Here is a 17448-nt window from a genome sequence, read left to right on the forward strand (position 1 = left end):
TAACAAATTTATTTGAGCATAAGCTTTCATGAGCTACAGCTCACTTCATCGGATGCATCCGATGAAGTGAGCTGTCGCTCACGAAAGCTTATGCTCAAATAAATTTGTTAGTCTCTATGGTGCCACAAGTACTCCTTTTCTCTTTGTTCAAGGCAGGCAACCTTGTTGCCCCCTGCTGAATTATCGCAAAACTGCAAAGCCTAATGAATTCTCCATTCTCAGCTGCATGCTTTCCTATGTCCATTCAGAGCTTGTTTCCTCTCTGAGGAGAGATGCTATTAAATAGTGTTCCCATAATGCTTTGCGCTGCCATAGCGCCTTTTATCACAGGATCTCAAAGCCATTTACGTTCACTAAACCTCACAAGCTCCAGGATAAGTGGAGTTTGGGGTGAAGTGTCTAATATAAAGTCACACACCAAGTCAGTGGCAAAGCTGTGACTAGAGCCCTGGAGTGCTAAGGCTTTCGCTGCTCCAATAGACAGCTTCTCCTCTGGAGCCTTTCCAAATGTCCTCTGCCTAGCCTCTTTCATCTGTCTCTCGCAGGAAGGAAAAGTGTGTTACAGCCAGTTCTCTTTCCAGCTTTGGGATGTTGATTGCCATTTGGCTGCCTCGCTTTTGTTATGCAGGCTGGTTTAGCTATTTTCAGTATATTTTTTGTTTGGAAAAAATGCCTGAATTCTGAGCTCTGCATAGATGCTTCTGTATTAATCTAAAGGTGTAAATACAAGAACTTGTTCTCCCCCCTCCTCCTGCAGGGTCTCATCTGGAATTTATGAGCCAGTGGTGATAGAAACCCGTTAAATGTGAAGAACAGGGTAGACCTGCTGGCAACAGACCCCCTACCCCGTCCTCTGCCACACGGATGCCAATCTTTACCTCTCTACATGCAACATTCCAGAAGGGATTTCTCCAGACCCCTCCCCTTATGTTTGCACTGCAGAACTCCTCCGAGACCATACCACTCCACAACATGCACTTTTCCTGACTTGGCATTAACTCCCCACTCATCCCAGTGCTTCCAAACACCCTTGAATTCCCTGCAGATCCAAGGGGTCTGTCTGGAAGCCTTCTCTTTGCTAGAGGATGTTCCTCCCATCCCCAGTCCCTCATTCCATGCATTGCTTCCTTACTAGGGATTTCTTCACTCCTGTATCTGCAAACCTTTGGGTTGTACCACTGTGAACTTTTTCAAACCACTGAAGGGGAAAACCAGAACTAACAAACCAGGAGAGCAGTTCCTTGTTGAAACAATGAGCTGGCCACTTTCAGGATATTTGATTTCACTGATTCTGCATTGTGGATTGCAAGGAAACTTCACCTCCTATGGCAACATTTTACTGAGCAACGAATCCAAAAAACCAAACCTCCCCCCCCCGCCCCCCCCGTCGTCTGCTCATAGGAAACGTTTCCCAAAAGTGCATTTCAGAAAACGAATGAAACAGACGGAGATGGAAGTCGATGTTAAAAGGTTAAATGCTATCGCTTGTTAGCTTCACTAACTGCAGTACCGCCTTCCACTGCTGGGCATGCGAGGCCGTTTTCATCGGTTGGTGTTAGCAGGAGCACTTTAGAAATTCCATATGTGCCCCGAACAGGGGGTGTGATTTGGTTGTGATGATCTCTCCTGTCATGGCAAGTGTGGCTAAACGGTTGTCTTTCCCAACTAGAGCCAGTGAGGGAACTGGTTTCTGGTTGGCCCTTCGTGCTGTGCGAGAAAGGAGCCATTGTCAAGTCAGTCCCCACCTACGCTGGGGAGCAGCTTTGACTAATGCAGAAAGAAATGGCTAAATCTCCGCTACTTTGGTGGAGTGGAGCCTTCCTGCTGCACTAGCCACAGCAGCCATTCTCCTCCGCTCCTGAGGTGTGAACTCTGGGTTTGACGGGCTTAAAACTGTTGTCTTGGTTGATCTTTTCATGATTGAGCTTTTTCTCGTTTGGTTTCTGCAGTTGTCTGAAACATTAACTGCCCTTTTTTTCCTGGCGTGATGTGGCAGAAAAGAGGTGAGCCTTTTTCAACTCCCACTTGTAGATTTCTCCCGGCAGCTGAACTACAGATGAGGATCTATGCAGGCTTCTGCCTTGGGTTGGCTGCAGGCTGCGTTCACAGCCCTTTCTGTACAGACGCTTTCAGCCTATAAGCTATTTCTGTGTGGTGCCCATTCCTTTTTTGCTGTTGTCCTGTAGTAGCACTCTGCAGCCATGCACTTTGACTAACGGCACACTCCAAGTCACTGGCAATACACATGTGCGTGCACACACACATCCTGTTTTTCTCACACACACTCCCATTTAGCAGGAAGAAGTCATTTCTGATTGATCATCTTGGTTTTTCAAATTCCTAATTATGGCCAAACTTTTTTCAGGACTACAGGTTGTGTCTCTGGGTACCTAAAACGCACGCAGATGAGCTGCTGGGAAAGGCAATTCCACAGACGATTGCAAGACTGAAGGGGCCTGGATTTCCAGTCTGACTAGCACCAGCGGCTTGGATGGGGAGGATTCTGTGAGCAGCACAGCAAGGCTGGTCCTAGCTATTTCTGCCACAGACCCACCAGTCCCACTCCTTGTGTACTATAGCTATGCAGACAGCATCTTGGGTGGGCACTTTTTCTCTTGCCCACCTACCTTCCCCTCAGAAGGAATTAACGAATCTTGGCCTAGGCCTGTCAAACCTTCTGATTGAACGTGGGAAAGAGCTCCTGGTTAGACCAAGTCTGTCCAAAACCAAGGCCCTTTCACTTGCCTACATTTTAATCATCATCTCCTCTCCGCTCGGGTTGGCACTGGGTAGCGGGTTGGTGAGATGCCCAGCTGGCTTAGGTAGGGCTGGCTCTATGCTGTTGAGGATCCCAAAGGTTTGGAGAAGCGGGAGAATTAGTTACTTGCCTCTCCCTCCAGAGCTGCTGCCAGAGAGGCTGGGTTGGCTGGCACAGTGCCCCTCCAGCAGTGCTTCCCACTGCTTTCCCTGTGGGCAAAGGCACTCTATGGTGCAGAGCCCCCTGAAGTCAGTGGGAGCGGTGGGTGAACTGTGGGTATGCAGCGTTCCTGGAAACATGCTCCTAAATGTCTGCAGCCTTCCAGCAGCAGTTCAAGGACTTGGGAGGAGACGAGTAACCCAGGAATGAGTCCAAAGCCAGGTCAGTTTAGCTGCTTCCTTCCGGTGTCCATCTTGCTTGTTACTACAGCAGTGGCTAGGAACCAAGAGCCTTTGTTCTGGGCTCCAGCTGGCAAGAGAGGTAACTGGTCTGGGAGGGGACATTTGCTGTTAGACGTGTCACAAAACACCCTTTGAGACAAAGGGAGAAATAGCTCCTTCCAGGGAGACAACAGGAGGAGCAGGTTAGCTTTCAAAACCTGTGTCTTCTCCTGTCACCAGGCTGGCAAGCAACACTAACCTCTAATCCCGAGACGCTGGAGAGCTGCGGCCTTTCTGTAGATTGCTGTCTCTGGCTTGCAGCAGTTCAGTGCTCTGCTGTTTAAATTCTTGACAGTTTTTGTGCCTCTTGGTCTTGTTTCCTGGCAGTTGTTGATGAGTTTGTAGACGTTGATCTGTTAACAGCTTTTAGCTCAGACCCCTCCTGTTTTGACTAAGAGCAGCCCTAGTCATCTGGAACAAGTGAGTATAGCTAATCTTGGATTGTTCAGAACAGGGTCAGGGAGGGAGGAGGAGTTGTCTTTCTATATACCACACCAAATTCCAGCTTCGCATCCTTCCTCACAAGTGATGCCCAATAGTCCCACAGCCTGGTGCTGCATGTGTACTTTGGAGCACGGAGGGAGGCTGAGCAAGCATTGGGATCACCTGGACATCAGCCCTGCTGCCTGGCTGGAAGCTTTGTATCTTGCAAGCACTTTTTTCCTTATGGCATTGCTGGTATTTGTTGCTAGTTCGGATGCTGAAGAATATTTTGTGAGTTTGTCAAACTTAAACCACTGGTTAGTTTCCAAGTCTTTTTTTTTTTTTTTCCCCTTGAAGTTTATTGAATTTTATAAACCCAGCAGGCTGGTGTTCTTTGACTGCATTGTGGCGTTATCGTCGTTTCATTGGTATTTTATTCCGGGGGGCTAAGGGAGGTAACTTTTCCTCCCCCAATTGTCCCCTTCTCAGGGGATCCAGAAATGAACTAGGCAAGGAAGGGCCCTCTGGCAAGATTTTTGCATCCCTGATCAATGGTGTAGGCCCTGGTCTCTGGTGCAGGAGAGCAGGATGGTTAAGCTGGGCTGACCCCGGGGAGCAGAGCTGGATTCCCTGCCCCCCTGCCCTCAGCCCCCAGGGCCAAGTTGGAATGGAATGGACTGGATTCCACACTCCCCATTACAACAGATTAACATTTCAAGACCTTTCTATTTGGAAGCCCACTGCAAAGCGTGGGGTCTTCAGCCTATCTTTTTTTATTAACTTTTTTAAAGAAACTATAAACTGAAGAATTATCTGGGAAGGGCAGATGTAAAGGTCATGACTCGGCATAGCCCCCAAATGAGTCAGGGAAGGAGACTGGCTCGGCTCGGCTCGGCTCTGGATGGGAATGGGGAAAGGATGACCTAATGCCTCCAGTTTCCGTGTGACTGGCACTTTAAATGGGAGCTTTCATGCTGTCCTGATTTAAGGACAGTCAGTTTCTTAGTGTCTCCCCCACCGTCACCCTCTGGAGGGAAAGTTTAGCCCTTTTAAGTGTTTGTTTTGGTTTTTAGAGTGTTTCGAACTGGGCTGAGATCTGAAGAAAGTTGTTGCATTAAAGTTTAATAGGAGAGGTTGATTTTATTTTATTGCGTCGTTGTTTTAAAGTCATGGTTGTGCAGCTGGACTCTGCACTCACAACCCTCTGGGAAACCTCACTCCAGGTATGCTTGAGTCTAGAGTGCCCAGGTGAGAGAGGCTCCCCTCCTGGGGAGAGGGAGCTGAACAAACCTTCCCCACCCTGTTCCCTTGCTGCCTTACCTCAGGAGCCGCTAACTAATTCAATGTTCCTCTCCTCTCCCCCAATCCCAAACTGAGGGAGTTGCTGCTCCAGTGACTCAGTCCTGTAGACAGGGCTGGTCTCTCTGGGCCTGTTCCCACAAACACTGCGCCTGGTAGCGAGTGTTGTGTGGTACTTACAAGCCGCCACCTCTACCTAATGGACTGATCCTGCAAAGTTCAGTCCCTACCCCCCAAGCTGCATTTTTCCATTAGCCCTCCTTTGCAGTCCTAACCCAGTCTCCTCCACAGCTCCATGGAGCTGTTGCTCCTACCCCACTGGGAAGGAGTGAGCATAGAAAACCTGGGAAATCACAGGAACTTGGAAGAAGGTTTGAGCTGGAGGTGCAGCTGATCCTCTTACTTGCCTTGAGAGCATAAGAAAATGTTTGTTAAAACCCATATTTTTTCATGTGCGGGGGGGAAGGGAAGATCATGTTTTATTCTCTTGAACGTGAATTGAGCTCAGTGATCTTCAGAAGAGAAGCGCACTCGATTTATATTCAGATATTATAGAGAGATTACAGATATTTTTGGAAAGGGAATGGGTCTATGCAAATTTCCAAAATGGCTTGAAAGAGAATTTAACTTCTTTTTTTTTTTTACTTTGAAATCTAAAGAAGAGAAAATCTAATTTTTTTTTCACAAAGCAGAAGTGCGTGGAGAAAGAAGCTACTTCCACGGCTCTATTTTGATGATGATTCTCGGAAAGTTTATGGGCTGGAGGGAATGACTATTTTTCACCATTTTTATCTTGCTCCTCTAGTTTTGTTTCTTTTCTAATGGAATGCTGTGCCATCTTTGATTCAGCAGATCGTGTCTGTATTTTCTGTATCTGGTTCCTAATGTAGAGAAATAACAAATATAAGAGGAAATCACTATAATGTCAAATGTTATGGTTTTGGGGAAAATAAAGGTTTTTTGGTACTTCACTCATTGATCCTTGGTTTGTTTCTCTCTCCCCTCCCTCCCACCCCAAGTTGCTTCCTGGGTTTTCTTAATCTCCTTGCTGATGAAAGTGAAGCTGTGTATATGCAGTACCTTGCACAGTGGGCTCCTACATGTCCCTGCAATACAAATAATTGACCCATGGAATCCCTCCAGGAATTCTGGGATAGCAGCTAAGCTATGAAGGGCTTATTTAGCAGGACTCTCCCTCCCTTGACTTAATTACTGGAGGTGGGTCGGAAGGGAAATCAAGAGAGTTGCAAATAGCACAAGCCCCACACCCAATGTGGAGTGGATCCCCTGAAATGGGGGTGGGGGGGGTTTCCAGCCTCAAAGAGGAATACAAGGAAGATGCAAAGTAGATGTAGCTTGAAGTGCCTGAGCAATACATCCAAAGGGAGTTTGGTCTGCATTGATGCAATTGCCACTATCTTGCCCAGTACAGGAAAAGATATTGTTTGATTCTGGGCTGGCCAGATCCACCCTGTGTGCATGCATTGACTGATGCTTTTGTCCGGAAAGACAACAGGCAGAGGTTTGCAGACACTGGTCCGTGGAGCATCTGCTGGCCATCTGCAGCAATCTGGCTGAACACATGGTTCTGGTCCCTCATTTGAACTGTGGAGAAGCCAGGAATCTATTAAACAGCTTCAGAGGGCTAGGCTAGTCTACATGCTACGCAGGTTTTGGTGATACAGCTATACAGGCAGAGCCCCCTCGTGTAAAGCTGCCTATGCCTAGAAAAGGAGGGGGGTTTTTTCTGCTGCGTGGTAACACCACCTCCCTGATGACAATAGCTGGGCTCATGGAAGCTGTCTTCTGGATTTGCCAGCATACCTATGTCAGCTGGCAGGAGGGGAGAGTGACAGACATAGCTATACTGACAAAACTTTGTAGCATAGACCTGGCCCCAGTATTCTCCTTCCATGAAGGTTATGGCTGTCGCCACTACAGGGTGGTTGTGAGATTGCACATGGGATGGGAAGTGCCAGCCAGGGAGAAATGAGAGACTCAACCTGCACCCTTTCCAAGATATCTGCTTGGAGCTGCACGCTGGTTAAACTTGGCATCCTGGGTTTTGCTTCATCCTCCCCCAAAAAGTTTCTCTGTATCAAATGCCTGAATCTTTTAAATCCCACCCCATATACTTCCTCACTTGCCCCATGGGCTCCCTTCCAGCGCCATTAATACCTTTTAACTGGCTGGTTGGGAGCAATACAAGACAGCTAGCTCATTCTTTTCTATTTCTTCCTGGCAGGGGTGGACTGATTTTAAATCAAGGTGATTTAAACCATCAAGTGGAAAGCCTTGATTTAAATCACAAATTCTAAACAACTTTTCCATTTGTACTTCTGTTATTTCCTAGAGAATGGTGCATTCTCATTGGATGATAACCATTAAAATATGTTGATTTACAGCTACATGGAACCTTTACACTTGATTTGGTACATCTTTTTGCTTCCCAGGAGAGTACATTGTAATGACATCCATTTACTTAAGCAATTATGTCGCTTCATATTTTCAGATTTTTATTACTTAAGCATTTTTAGAATGTTAGAAAATGGTGACTGAGTGGAGCTGTAAATATTCATAATTTGAGAACAAAACCAATCAGAGCTCGGGTAGGGAGGAGCTATAAAATAGGGGTTTGAGACCACCCAGGGAGACTCAGTGGACGATCTTCATTTCATACACCATGGTGTCAGCAGCTGGGTCCCAGCGCCTGTGATGACTTTGCCAGTCTCTTGCAACCAGTAGCACACCCCCTGAGCGCCCTCCTCACCTATCCAGGATCAAGCCCTTATTACCGCATGTGACCTACTCTCGATAAAACTTGACCTCCAAAGGTAATGTTTTTTCCCTAGGTTCTTCCTTTACATAGAAAAGCAGCCTTGAACTCAAAATTTTTTATAGAGACTCATGAATTCAGCCTACATTTTTTATTTAAATGTTTAAAGAGATTGTAATAAATTTAGGCCTTAATGTATTTTGTATTACATTCAAATTCATTTTAAATTAGTTTTTTAAAGTATTAATTTAAATAACATTTAAAAATCCAATTTAAATAAAATCTTTATTTAAAAAAATCATAAATTTTTATCCACCCTGTGGGGTGGGGGATTGCATGCGAAAACTGCATTAATGTGATTTAGGATGCATTCTTCTGGCTGCATAGAATACTTAGTGTTGGCAGAATGAGCTGATTTTAATCCACACAGTCAGTCCGTTTCAAGATGTAAAAAGGCTCACAAAGACCAGGTGTTCATGGGAATTGAAACCAGATCAACCAGTTAACCCTAAGCAAATACAGGCCAGTGCTGGAAGGAAGCCTTGGCCCTTTTTTAGACCCTGACTACTGCATTTTGAGAACTGTTTAACAAAAGGAAATTCACCACTAGCACTTGGTGGGGGCAAGGCAAATTCTGCTCCATTTGCTTTCTAGGTCAGGCATTTGCCCACATTTCAACAGCAGAACCAGTGTTCTTAACCTAGTGCCTAGAGCACTATGCAAACATGCACTAATGTATCCCCACCCCTGTGATGGATCCTGTAATCTGTAGATTTGTGCCTGTTTAATTTAGCACATGATTATTTGTAGTGCAGAGGTACGTAGAGGCCTCAAGATAAGAATGCCATTGTGCTAGGCACAGCAGGGTAGGGCAAAGTGCAGCAATGCACAGACACTTCCTAAGTGTCTGCACAAAGGAGGGGTAGTCCAAATAGACAAGACATTTAAGGGGTGGAGGAGAGGAAGGATTATTTCCCTCTTTTGTCATTCTCTCTGACTCTGGCCCAATGAGTTAATGGGATCCTGAGATCCATAAACAGGAATCTCAGGTAGGAGTAGAGGTTATTTTACTTCTACATTTGTTGCACTGCTGCACCTGCTGCTGGAATCCTATGTCTAGTTCTGGTGCCCAAGATTCAAGGATGTTGATAAATCAGAGAGATTTCAGAGAAGAGCCAGGAGAATGATGAAAGGATTAGAAAGCCTGCCTTATAGTGATGGACTCAAGTAGCTCGACCTATTTAGCTTAACAAAGAGAAGGTTAAGGGATGACTTGGTTACTGTCTAGAAGAACCTATACGGGGAAACAACTATTTAATAGGCTCTTCTATCTAGTAGAGAAAGGTCTAACACTAACCAATGGCTCGAAGTTGAAGCTAGACAAATTCAGACTGGAAATACAATGTAAATTTTTAACAGAGTAATTTAACCAGTGGAAAATGTATCAAGGGTCATAGTGGATTCCTAATCACACAGTTATTAAATGCAGACTGGGCATTCTTTCTTTTCTAAAAAGATCTGTTCCAGGAGTTATTCTGGGGAAGCTCTATGGTCTGTGCTACACAAGGGGTCAGACTAGAAGGGTGCCTCTCCCCCATTCATTGTATAGGGTGCCTAGGCACTGAGCTGAGGCTTCATGGATTGCAGAGGCATTTGTGATTTTTTTTTTTCTAGGTGCTGCGTCACTCAGCATTGCCATACCTAAGTACCTTGCCTTAACCACAAGGCTGACCTTCCTCCTAGGAGGCTGACTTGTGTCTGTGTTGTTGTCATTGTCCCAGCCTGCCCCTCTCTGCTGGGACGATGCCGGAAGGATTGCTGTATTTTAGGGCTAGTCTACACCGGCAATGTTAAAGCGCTGCCATGGCTCTAAAAAACCCACCTCCATGAGGGTTTTTTTCACGCTCCTGAGCGAGAAAGTTGCAGTGCTGTAAAGTGCCAGTGTAGACAAGCCCTTACTCTTTGTTGACTTTTCAAATCTATGAATGAAGCAAATGGATGTACAGCAGGTGTTTTCAGTCTGAGGATGCTCTTCATTGCACGGCCAGGGAGATTAACTGAGAGGCTGTTTGTAGCTCATTATGCCTGCCAGAGCTGACTATAGAGCTGAGGCATTTCTGGCTTCCACCTCCACAGCCTCCAATAGCCTGTTCTCCTTCTCTTTGCAGTGTTTACAAATGCCCATCTCTTAGGACAGGGTTCCCTGCTTCCCCGGTCAATCAGAGGTACAATCTGGAGGGAGGTAAAAACCATAAGAAGCAAGTCCTTTCTAGGTCCCTTCATTTTAGCTTCTTTTTAGGAAGCCAGGCCCTGGTGCTGCTGTGAATATTCCTTGTCTACATGGGAGAAACTACCTGTTACAGCTATAGCTATTCCAGAACAACTGCCGGGGCTGGAGCCACTGTTCCAGAGCAGAGCCATTTGAAAATGAAGTAATTAGTCTGGAATAAAATAACTTATTTTGCAATAGTATCCACCAGGGCAGTTATACCAGAATAGCTACTGAGGAACTGTTATTCTGTTCTAGCTACACCAGGAAGTTTCCCCCAACAAGACAAGCCCTAAGGCCCAGCAAGAGTGGGCAAGAAGGAATCAGGAATGGAGTCCAATTAGAAACTGGAATGTGCAAACTTCTACTCAGATTCCTTCCTCAAGTCTTCTGAGCCAAATTGCAATCCAGCCAAATTCCATGACATTTGTGACTTTCCAGTTTCAGGAAGGAAGGGCTTTCAGCATTTAACATTTTTAGGGAGGGAGGTGGCTCCCTTGATTCTTATCTACACATAAGAGCATTTAATCTGTTTTCTTGCAACAACAGGTAAAGATTTATCCTCAAAGCCCTTTACAAACATTACTTTAAACCACACTAACCATTGTCAATTGCCTCCACCCCCACCTCATTCTTTGTGAGGTGCAGATTTCTCACCTTGGCTAAATAAGATGAGCCAGGGTTATAGCCCAGCCAGTGTCCTTGCTGTATTTGGTCTCCTGGCCAGGAGCTGTTCTGAAGTCATAAAACAGACTTCAGAAGGAAATGAAGTAGAGTTCACTGTTAATAAGAGAGGTTTCTGGATTTGAATGAAGTCCTTTTCTCAAGTTGGCAGGATGTTTGAAAAGCAGTCAGTTCATATCCACTAAGCTAATGGCATCTTACCAATGATAAGTTACTTGTCCTAGAATCTAGACAGACTTGTGATGTACTGTCTGATCACTCATGATAACTTAGTCAGGGAGATTGATTAAATCTCTACACACCTCTGTGCTAAATAGAGCAAACTCTTAAATCAGCATTGGCTGTAAACTCAGATTCTCGATAGATCACTTAATGAGTTAACAAACAACGTTAAAGAATTAGATTGTGGGTTAAATATAAATGCATCCTTCATGGCCACAGAGAGTTCAGTGAATGTTATCTAGCTGCTGATCTGCTGTTTCAACATAGACTTTTTGGGAACTCTCTAACTACATCTCCAGCTGGGTTTTCATTTTCAAGACTATTCTATATTTAATAAACTCATGGCCCAAATGGGATACAGCCCAGGACAGCTTGTATGTAACAGTGCACGGAGTGATCGTGTTTTCCAGCCAACAGCACAATCTGGTTTCTGTTGGAAGTAAATATTTTGTTCAGGCTTTTCAAACATTAAATTAATATCCAGTTTGCAAGGCCTGGCGTAGTCCTGAAATGAAGTCCTGTGTGGCAGTAAGTAATTTCTAGCCTTCAAGATTCCTTGCCTCTTGCACATTGCTGTACATCAGCAAACAATATGGAAATGATGATGCTTTTCGCATCTGACTCAGTCCTCTCTGGTTCTTCCCAGAATTATGGAAATTCTCAGAATAATTCCTTGTGACTGTTAGCTCTTCTGCATTCTCCAACCTGTTACCCAGCTTTGGGCCTTCCTCCTGTTGCTGTTTGCAGCTTGTTAGGAAACAACAGTTAATCTGGGAGAGTGGGAGGCTGATTTTTCCACTTTGATGTGCCTTTCTGGGGGAGATTAAGCAAAACAACCTGTAGGTCCCATAAGAGTTCAGGCCTCGGGCGTGTCTCTTTTCAGTGGATGAAAACTCATCCCCGTCTCCCAAATCGTGGGATAGGGTAGAAGGTCTGTGCCACCTAATCTAGTGGAAGGTGTAGGCATCCCTTCCTACCTCTCCATCCTGCATAATCACTTGCAGAGGCAGATGGTTCTAGTACTGAACGATAATGGGAATCCAAAATGATTCTCTTCAACACCAGGGCAATCGGAAGGCCTTTACCACGTGGGGATTTATTGCATCTTTGTTTGCTGTAACTTGTATTTCAGTAGCACCTAGGAGTACCAGCCATGGACCATGCCCCCATTGTGCTAGATGCAAACACAGAAGAGAGACAGTCCCTGCTCCAGAGTATAAGACAGCTAAGGGCAGACAGACACAGACAAGGGAGTACAAGGGGAAAATGACCATATTGACCTCTGTCACTTCCTTCTCCCCTTCGCGCCCCCCCCCCCAGTGACCACCACACCTACACAGCTAGAAGATCAACCTCTGGGGGCCATGTAAGATGGTGGTTACTCTCATCCACCTGTTCTCTGGTGGGGGCCCACCTTTTGCTGAATTCCTTGATTTTGGCTTTCGTGGCACAGTGCCCTGTCTGTAACTGTGCACTGTCTTGGATTTTCAATGCCTGTGGTGGTTCATCCATCTTGGCAAATACTGTGGGCCTTTTCTCCCCTGCCTGGCACCTGGTGTAGTCACTTCTGTGTAGTCACCGCACCGGTTGGCTGCATTCTCCTGGGTGCTTGCGGCTTGCACCCTTTTCACACGGATTTGAACAATTCCTGGGATGCAAGCAGTGGAGAATAACAACAGTACCTCCCTCTTCAGCAGTAGATCTCACAGCACTGTACAAAAGAGGTCAGGACCGTCCCTATTGGACAGCTGGGGAAACTGAGGTACAGAGCAGTGAAATGACTTACCCACGGGCATACAGCAGGCCTGAGGCAGAGCCAGGAACAGAACCCAGCTCTTCTGAGGCCAGTCCAGTGCTCTGCCTACTAGGCCACATTTCCTTCAGGCCCTTTGTTTTCCCAGCAGCTCTGTCATACCAACTAACCCCCTTGATTCCTATTTTATAACTTCCTTCTATCACCACTGGCCTCTGCTTGGGTCGCTCACCTGGGTGTGTGCATCTTGATACTCGCCTCAACAAAAGCTAATTTGCCTTTCTGAAGACGCAAAGGTTCAGTCTGGCAGATTTTGCCTGCGCTGGGTACCTGAAATAGCCCCAGTGATTTCACTGCTACACAGGGTTGCTTGTGTTTGCGGCATCAGCAGGTTACAAGGCAGAAACTGAATCACAGAGCTGGCAAAATAACTTGCCCAAGCCACAGAGTGAATGGAATCCAGGCATCCTCCTCTGAGCACCAGATCACACCAATCCACTGAAAGGGGAGACCTTCCTCAGCCACTGCTTGCTCCAGTGTCTGGCTGGACTCTCCCTGGGCGTGGTCATCTTCCAGGCCCCATACCAGTAGCGGAGCATGCACCAAAGCTGCTCCTCCGGGCTGATCCCGATTCCTCTGGCAGCTTGCGTGGGAGGGAGGGCACAGGAGCCTGTGGCAGGGAAGGGCTGATGAAACGTGGGGCTGGGTGCAGACACGGCCCCAGAGCCTTCTGAAGCATCTAACCCTGGGATTGCAGGCCCCACAACCCTTGTGTTCATCTCTCCTACTCAGTCGAATCCTGAAACGACCCCATCACCCTTCTCCTGGTCCTGCCCAAAGCAGCCATCCATCACTCTAGGAGGAGGAAGCTAGGTGGGGGCATTCTCTGGGGCCTTTTCCCTGACCCTTATCCATGTGCCCATCCAGCCCCAGGAGGCATCCATTGACTCCTTGGAGCACTGGGACACGCTGTGGAGGGCTCTGCTGGGCATTCCCTTCTGGATTTGACCCTGTCCCTGACCTCTGCTCATTTTTTGGCCCCTGAAATTTTTTGGCTGGGTTCTCGGGCCCTTCCTTCATCTGAGGGGGAGGGCCTTTTGGGGGACATCTGCACAGCCCACGGCTCAGGTCCACAGACTTAGGACTTATCTACACTTGACATGCTACAGCTGCACTGCTATAGACGCGATCTATGCTGATGGAAGGGGTTCTCCCATCGCTGTAGTTAATCCACCTCCCTGAGAGGCAGCAGCTAGGTCAACAGAAAAGCCCAGCACTGTCTGCAGCAGGAGTTAGGTCAGCGTAGCTCTGTCTCTCGGGGGTGGATTTTTCACACCACTGAGGGAGGCAGCTCTGCCATTGTCCATTTCCAGTGTGGATCAGCCTTGAGTCTGTCACCTGGGCTCGGAGACTCACTGCCATGGGAGACCACTGGTTGTGTAGACACCCTTGTGGTGGTGGTGGGCTGATACCATCCCAGGATTGAGATAGGCCTACCTTATTCCTTGCCCTTAGTCTATCTCTAAACATTCTTCTTCCTCCTGTGTCATGTTCTTGGTGTCTCTTCCTTTCTCTTTCACTCAACGCCTTTTTTTCCTTTATTCCACACTCCTTTGCACAATGCTGGATCTCTCCCCCTCATCCCCTGCCTTGCCAGAATCCAGGCCTCGGTGCTGCTGAAAGGACAGTGAGGAAAAGCAGGACTCCTGGCCCAAGTCCGGTGAGAAGCCTCTTGCAGCATCATGTGGGCTCAGTGCGTACAGCTCTGCCTGGAGCAGGGCTTCTATCCAGCCTCCAGGTGGATCTAGGTGAGGGTAAAAGACAGCTCAAGGATTGCTGCAGGTATGGGAGTGGGGTGGACAGGTGTTTCTTGGGGGGCAGGAATATGGAACCTGGCCTGTTAGTGGGGCTGCTTTCAGTTCCATTCTCACTTGCATTTGATCAGAGGTGGCTGTGTGTGTAAAACTGACCAGGGCCAGCCCTGAATACAGGAATGCGCCTGGCTTCCCTGGGCAGCTGCTCCCCCTAGTGCTGGGCGATCTGTGTAACCAGCCACAGTCAGGTCAAAAATCCAGCTCAGTCCCTCAAACCGTTTTTGATTCCCCAACCTTCTGCCTCACCACCCCCCCATAACATTACACAGCTAGAATGGGGCTTTGCCTGAGGGTATGTCTCAACGCTGCAGCGACTGTGTGGGTGTAGCCGTGTCGACAGAGGCATTCTTCTGTCAATGTAGCGGTGTCTACGCTGAAGGGAGGTGGGCAGGGCTCTGTCGGACTGGGGTGGCTTTTTCACACCCCGACCGATGTAGCTATGTGGACCTTTTAAGTATAGACCGAGCCTGAGGCTCGGTCTACACTACAAACCTATGTCAGTATAACACCGTCACTGGGGGGTGTGAAAAATCCACACCCCTGAGTGATGTAGTTATACAGACTGAACCCCCGCTGTGTATCAACAGCAGGGCTTCTCCCCTCTACCGATGTGGGGACCTATGCTGTTTGGAGGAGCTCTGCCCTCAGTGTAGCTAGTGTCTTCACTAAGCGCTACAGTGGTGCAACTGCACCCATAGACAAGCCCTCTGTCTTGGGGCTGAGTAGGAATCACACAACTAATCTGGCTTGGTTAAGGCCCAGTCTTCCAGGGAGAAATCTCCAGTCAATCCAGCCCTCCTGTGACAGGGAAAACCTTCTCCAAAGTCACCTGTTTGTCACAGGCCAATTTTCATATCGTTTCCTGCTTCTTGCCCCCTAGTAACTAGACACCACAGCTGAGTCTCCAACCAGGCTGGATCAAAGCAGAATTTGAGGCAAAGCAAAGGTGCTTCCCCACCTCCGCCCCACCTTGCTGCTGCTTTTCGCAGGAACTGAGAGGAGTTGGGAGCTGAGAGATCTACTTACCGGACATACAGTAAAGGGCCCCAGCTACTGCCACTGCAAACAGGATGAGTCTGATGCAGCCAGGCCCCACATCCTCAGGCTGGCAGCTACTGGGGCAGGGGCTCTGCTGGAAAAAAAAATCTCCCGAGGCATAAGAGGCAGAGTGCAGGGAGCTGCAACTGGAATGAGCTAGAGTCTTCAAGAGGCTGTTGGATAGGGCTGGAGACAGGCAGAGCGAGCATTAGCGCTTCTGTGTGAAGGCAGCTGGTGCCCAGACCCCCCAGGACAATCTTCCCCCCAGTGCAGTCTAGAGTAGCATCTAGGAGGAGCCCAGAGCAACCCTCCCCCTCTCATTGGAGGCCCAATGTCTCCCCCCATATCTATGAACTGGTCTCGGCCATCCCCACCCCAAGTTTAGGCTTCTTGGGCCCCAAAAGCCAGAGCTGGTTTTCTGGGGGACCCTGAATCAACAGCTGAATTCCACACAGGAATCAGTCAGTGTCTGCAGTGACCGTGGCTCTACTGTGAGACTAGTTATACTGGTATAATGACACTGCTAGGTTTCCCCATGTAGACAGAGTATTTAAAGGGTCTGATTCACTGCTGGGGAAAAGGCTTGGTGGGTGACTAGGGGAGAGCTACAGCTCAGCTCTACCCCCAGGAGAAGTGACACAGTGTTTTGCTGCAGTCCTCTTTCTAAGGAATGGGGGCCCATCATTTCCCAGGGCTTGCAATCTTCTCTTTGGAGCCTGCTAATCTTGCGCTGTTGCCCTCTCCCTCTGAGTTCTGGGATCCTTTAGCATCTGTGCCTTTTATTTAAGGTATAACTATACGGTATAATGATGTCAGTAAATTTCCCTGTGTAGACAAACTCTTAAGTTGAAGTCCTCCGCTTCTTGTTCTTAGTCTCATTACTGTGATAAGTAACAGTGAGGATGTCCGTAGTGTTGCTGTAATTAAATTCATTATTGTCGTGTTCTCTGTAGCCAATGTAGCAGGTGGTTTTATCCCTGGAGCTGGGTCCCTAAGAGAGAAAACACAAAGGGCTGGCCTAGACAGATCCTGAATTTTTCCAGAACAATTCTATTTCTGACTTGGTCACGAATTCTTTCTGAAGTTTTCTGCATGCTTCCCACCTGTCACACATTAATATTTCCCATGTTGTCTGTGACTAGATCTAGGGCAAACATTTCAAAAGTGCCCAAGCGACTTAGCCTAAAGTCTCACTGATTTTTCTCCTAAAAGCGCTTGTCACCTTTGAAAGTGGGACTTAGGCTACTGTCTGGCTACTAAGCCACTTTGGTGCTTTTGAAAATGTTACCCCTATACAACAAATCACTCAGGCTTTACTTAAGGATCTCCCGAATGGAAATGTAATCTCCTGCAGTGTTTTATACAACCACCTAGCCTTGCTTACTGACCCTGTTCTAGCTGGCCCTTTAATGTTAGCCTAAGAGCTGCAGCCATGCTTGGTAAAAGAAATGTTACTGTTTGGTTCACAACCAACCAGCCTTCTTCCTTACCTGACTATTAAACATGCTGCTGCATCCAGGCAGCCTGTGGCAGTGAAGTCTGCTGGCTTGCTGAAAGAGTGACCGTGACTGAACAAGGCTGAGACCTCCAGCCCTGTTCTTCCTGAGCCAGCTTCCCATTTAGCTCAAGAAACTTTCCCAGCTGCATCACTGCAGCTAGGTTGATCAAGCCTGTCCCACCCTTTATCAGGCACTTACAGGGGCTCACTTTTATGCATCCTGTCTGTTGGGAGGAGTCCTTCAAATTGAACCAGAAGCAGCTGAGAAGCAGAACGTTTGATCATCCCATCCTACCTGGAGAACGTGTCCGGGACCTGATCACGTTGGAACTTAGGTGACAAATACCAGAGCAAACCCACCCAGCCTCACATTTGAGGGAAGAGATCTGAAGGGGGCCAGAGGAGGGATCCTCC

General features: G+C 47.4%; 1 protein-coding gene and 1 long non-coding RNA gene across 5 annotated transcripts in view; one reads left to right on the plus strand and one right to left on the minus strand.

The window, feature by feature from the left end:
• FAM102A (family with sequence similarity 102 member A) overlaps positions 1-5891 on the plus strand; it is a 45943-nt gene extending 40052 nt beyond the window's left edge. For 2 of the 4 annotated variants that reach the window (XR_006275958.1, XR_006275957.1), the window contains exon 12: positions 157-5891. Coding sequence is in view for 2 of the 4 variants with exons in the window: in XM_043498497.1 (XP_043354432.1) it covers positions 758-803 (46 nt within the window). In the remaining 2 variants the exon portion in view is untranslated. The remainder of the gene's footprint in view (positions 1-156) is intronic. The other 2 variants (XM_043498497.1, XM_038374606.2) reach the window with 1 other exon arrangement.
• Positions 5892-9240: 3349 nt separating this feature from the next.
• Positions 9241-17220, minus strand: LOC119844363. The gene is made up of 3 exons (XR_005289227.2): positions 17027-17220; positions 15525-16527; positions 9241-14428 (listed from the first exon to the last, which is right to left on the minus strand). It is a non-coding gene; the product is annotated as an uncharacterized LOC119844363 (long non-coding RNA).
• Positions 17221-17448: the final 228 nt, after the last annotated feature.

The sequence above is a fragment of the Dermochelys coriacea genome, chromosome 16 (genome assembly GCF_009764565.3).
Source record: "Dermochelys coriacea isolate rDerCor1 chromosome 16, rDerCor1.pri.v4, whole genome shotgun sequence".
NCBI lineage: Eukaryota > Metazoa > Chordata > Testudines > Dermochelyidae > Dermochelys > Dermochelys coriacea.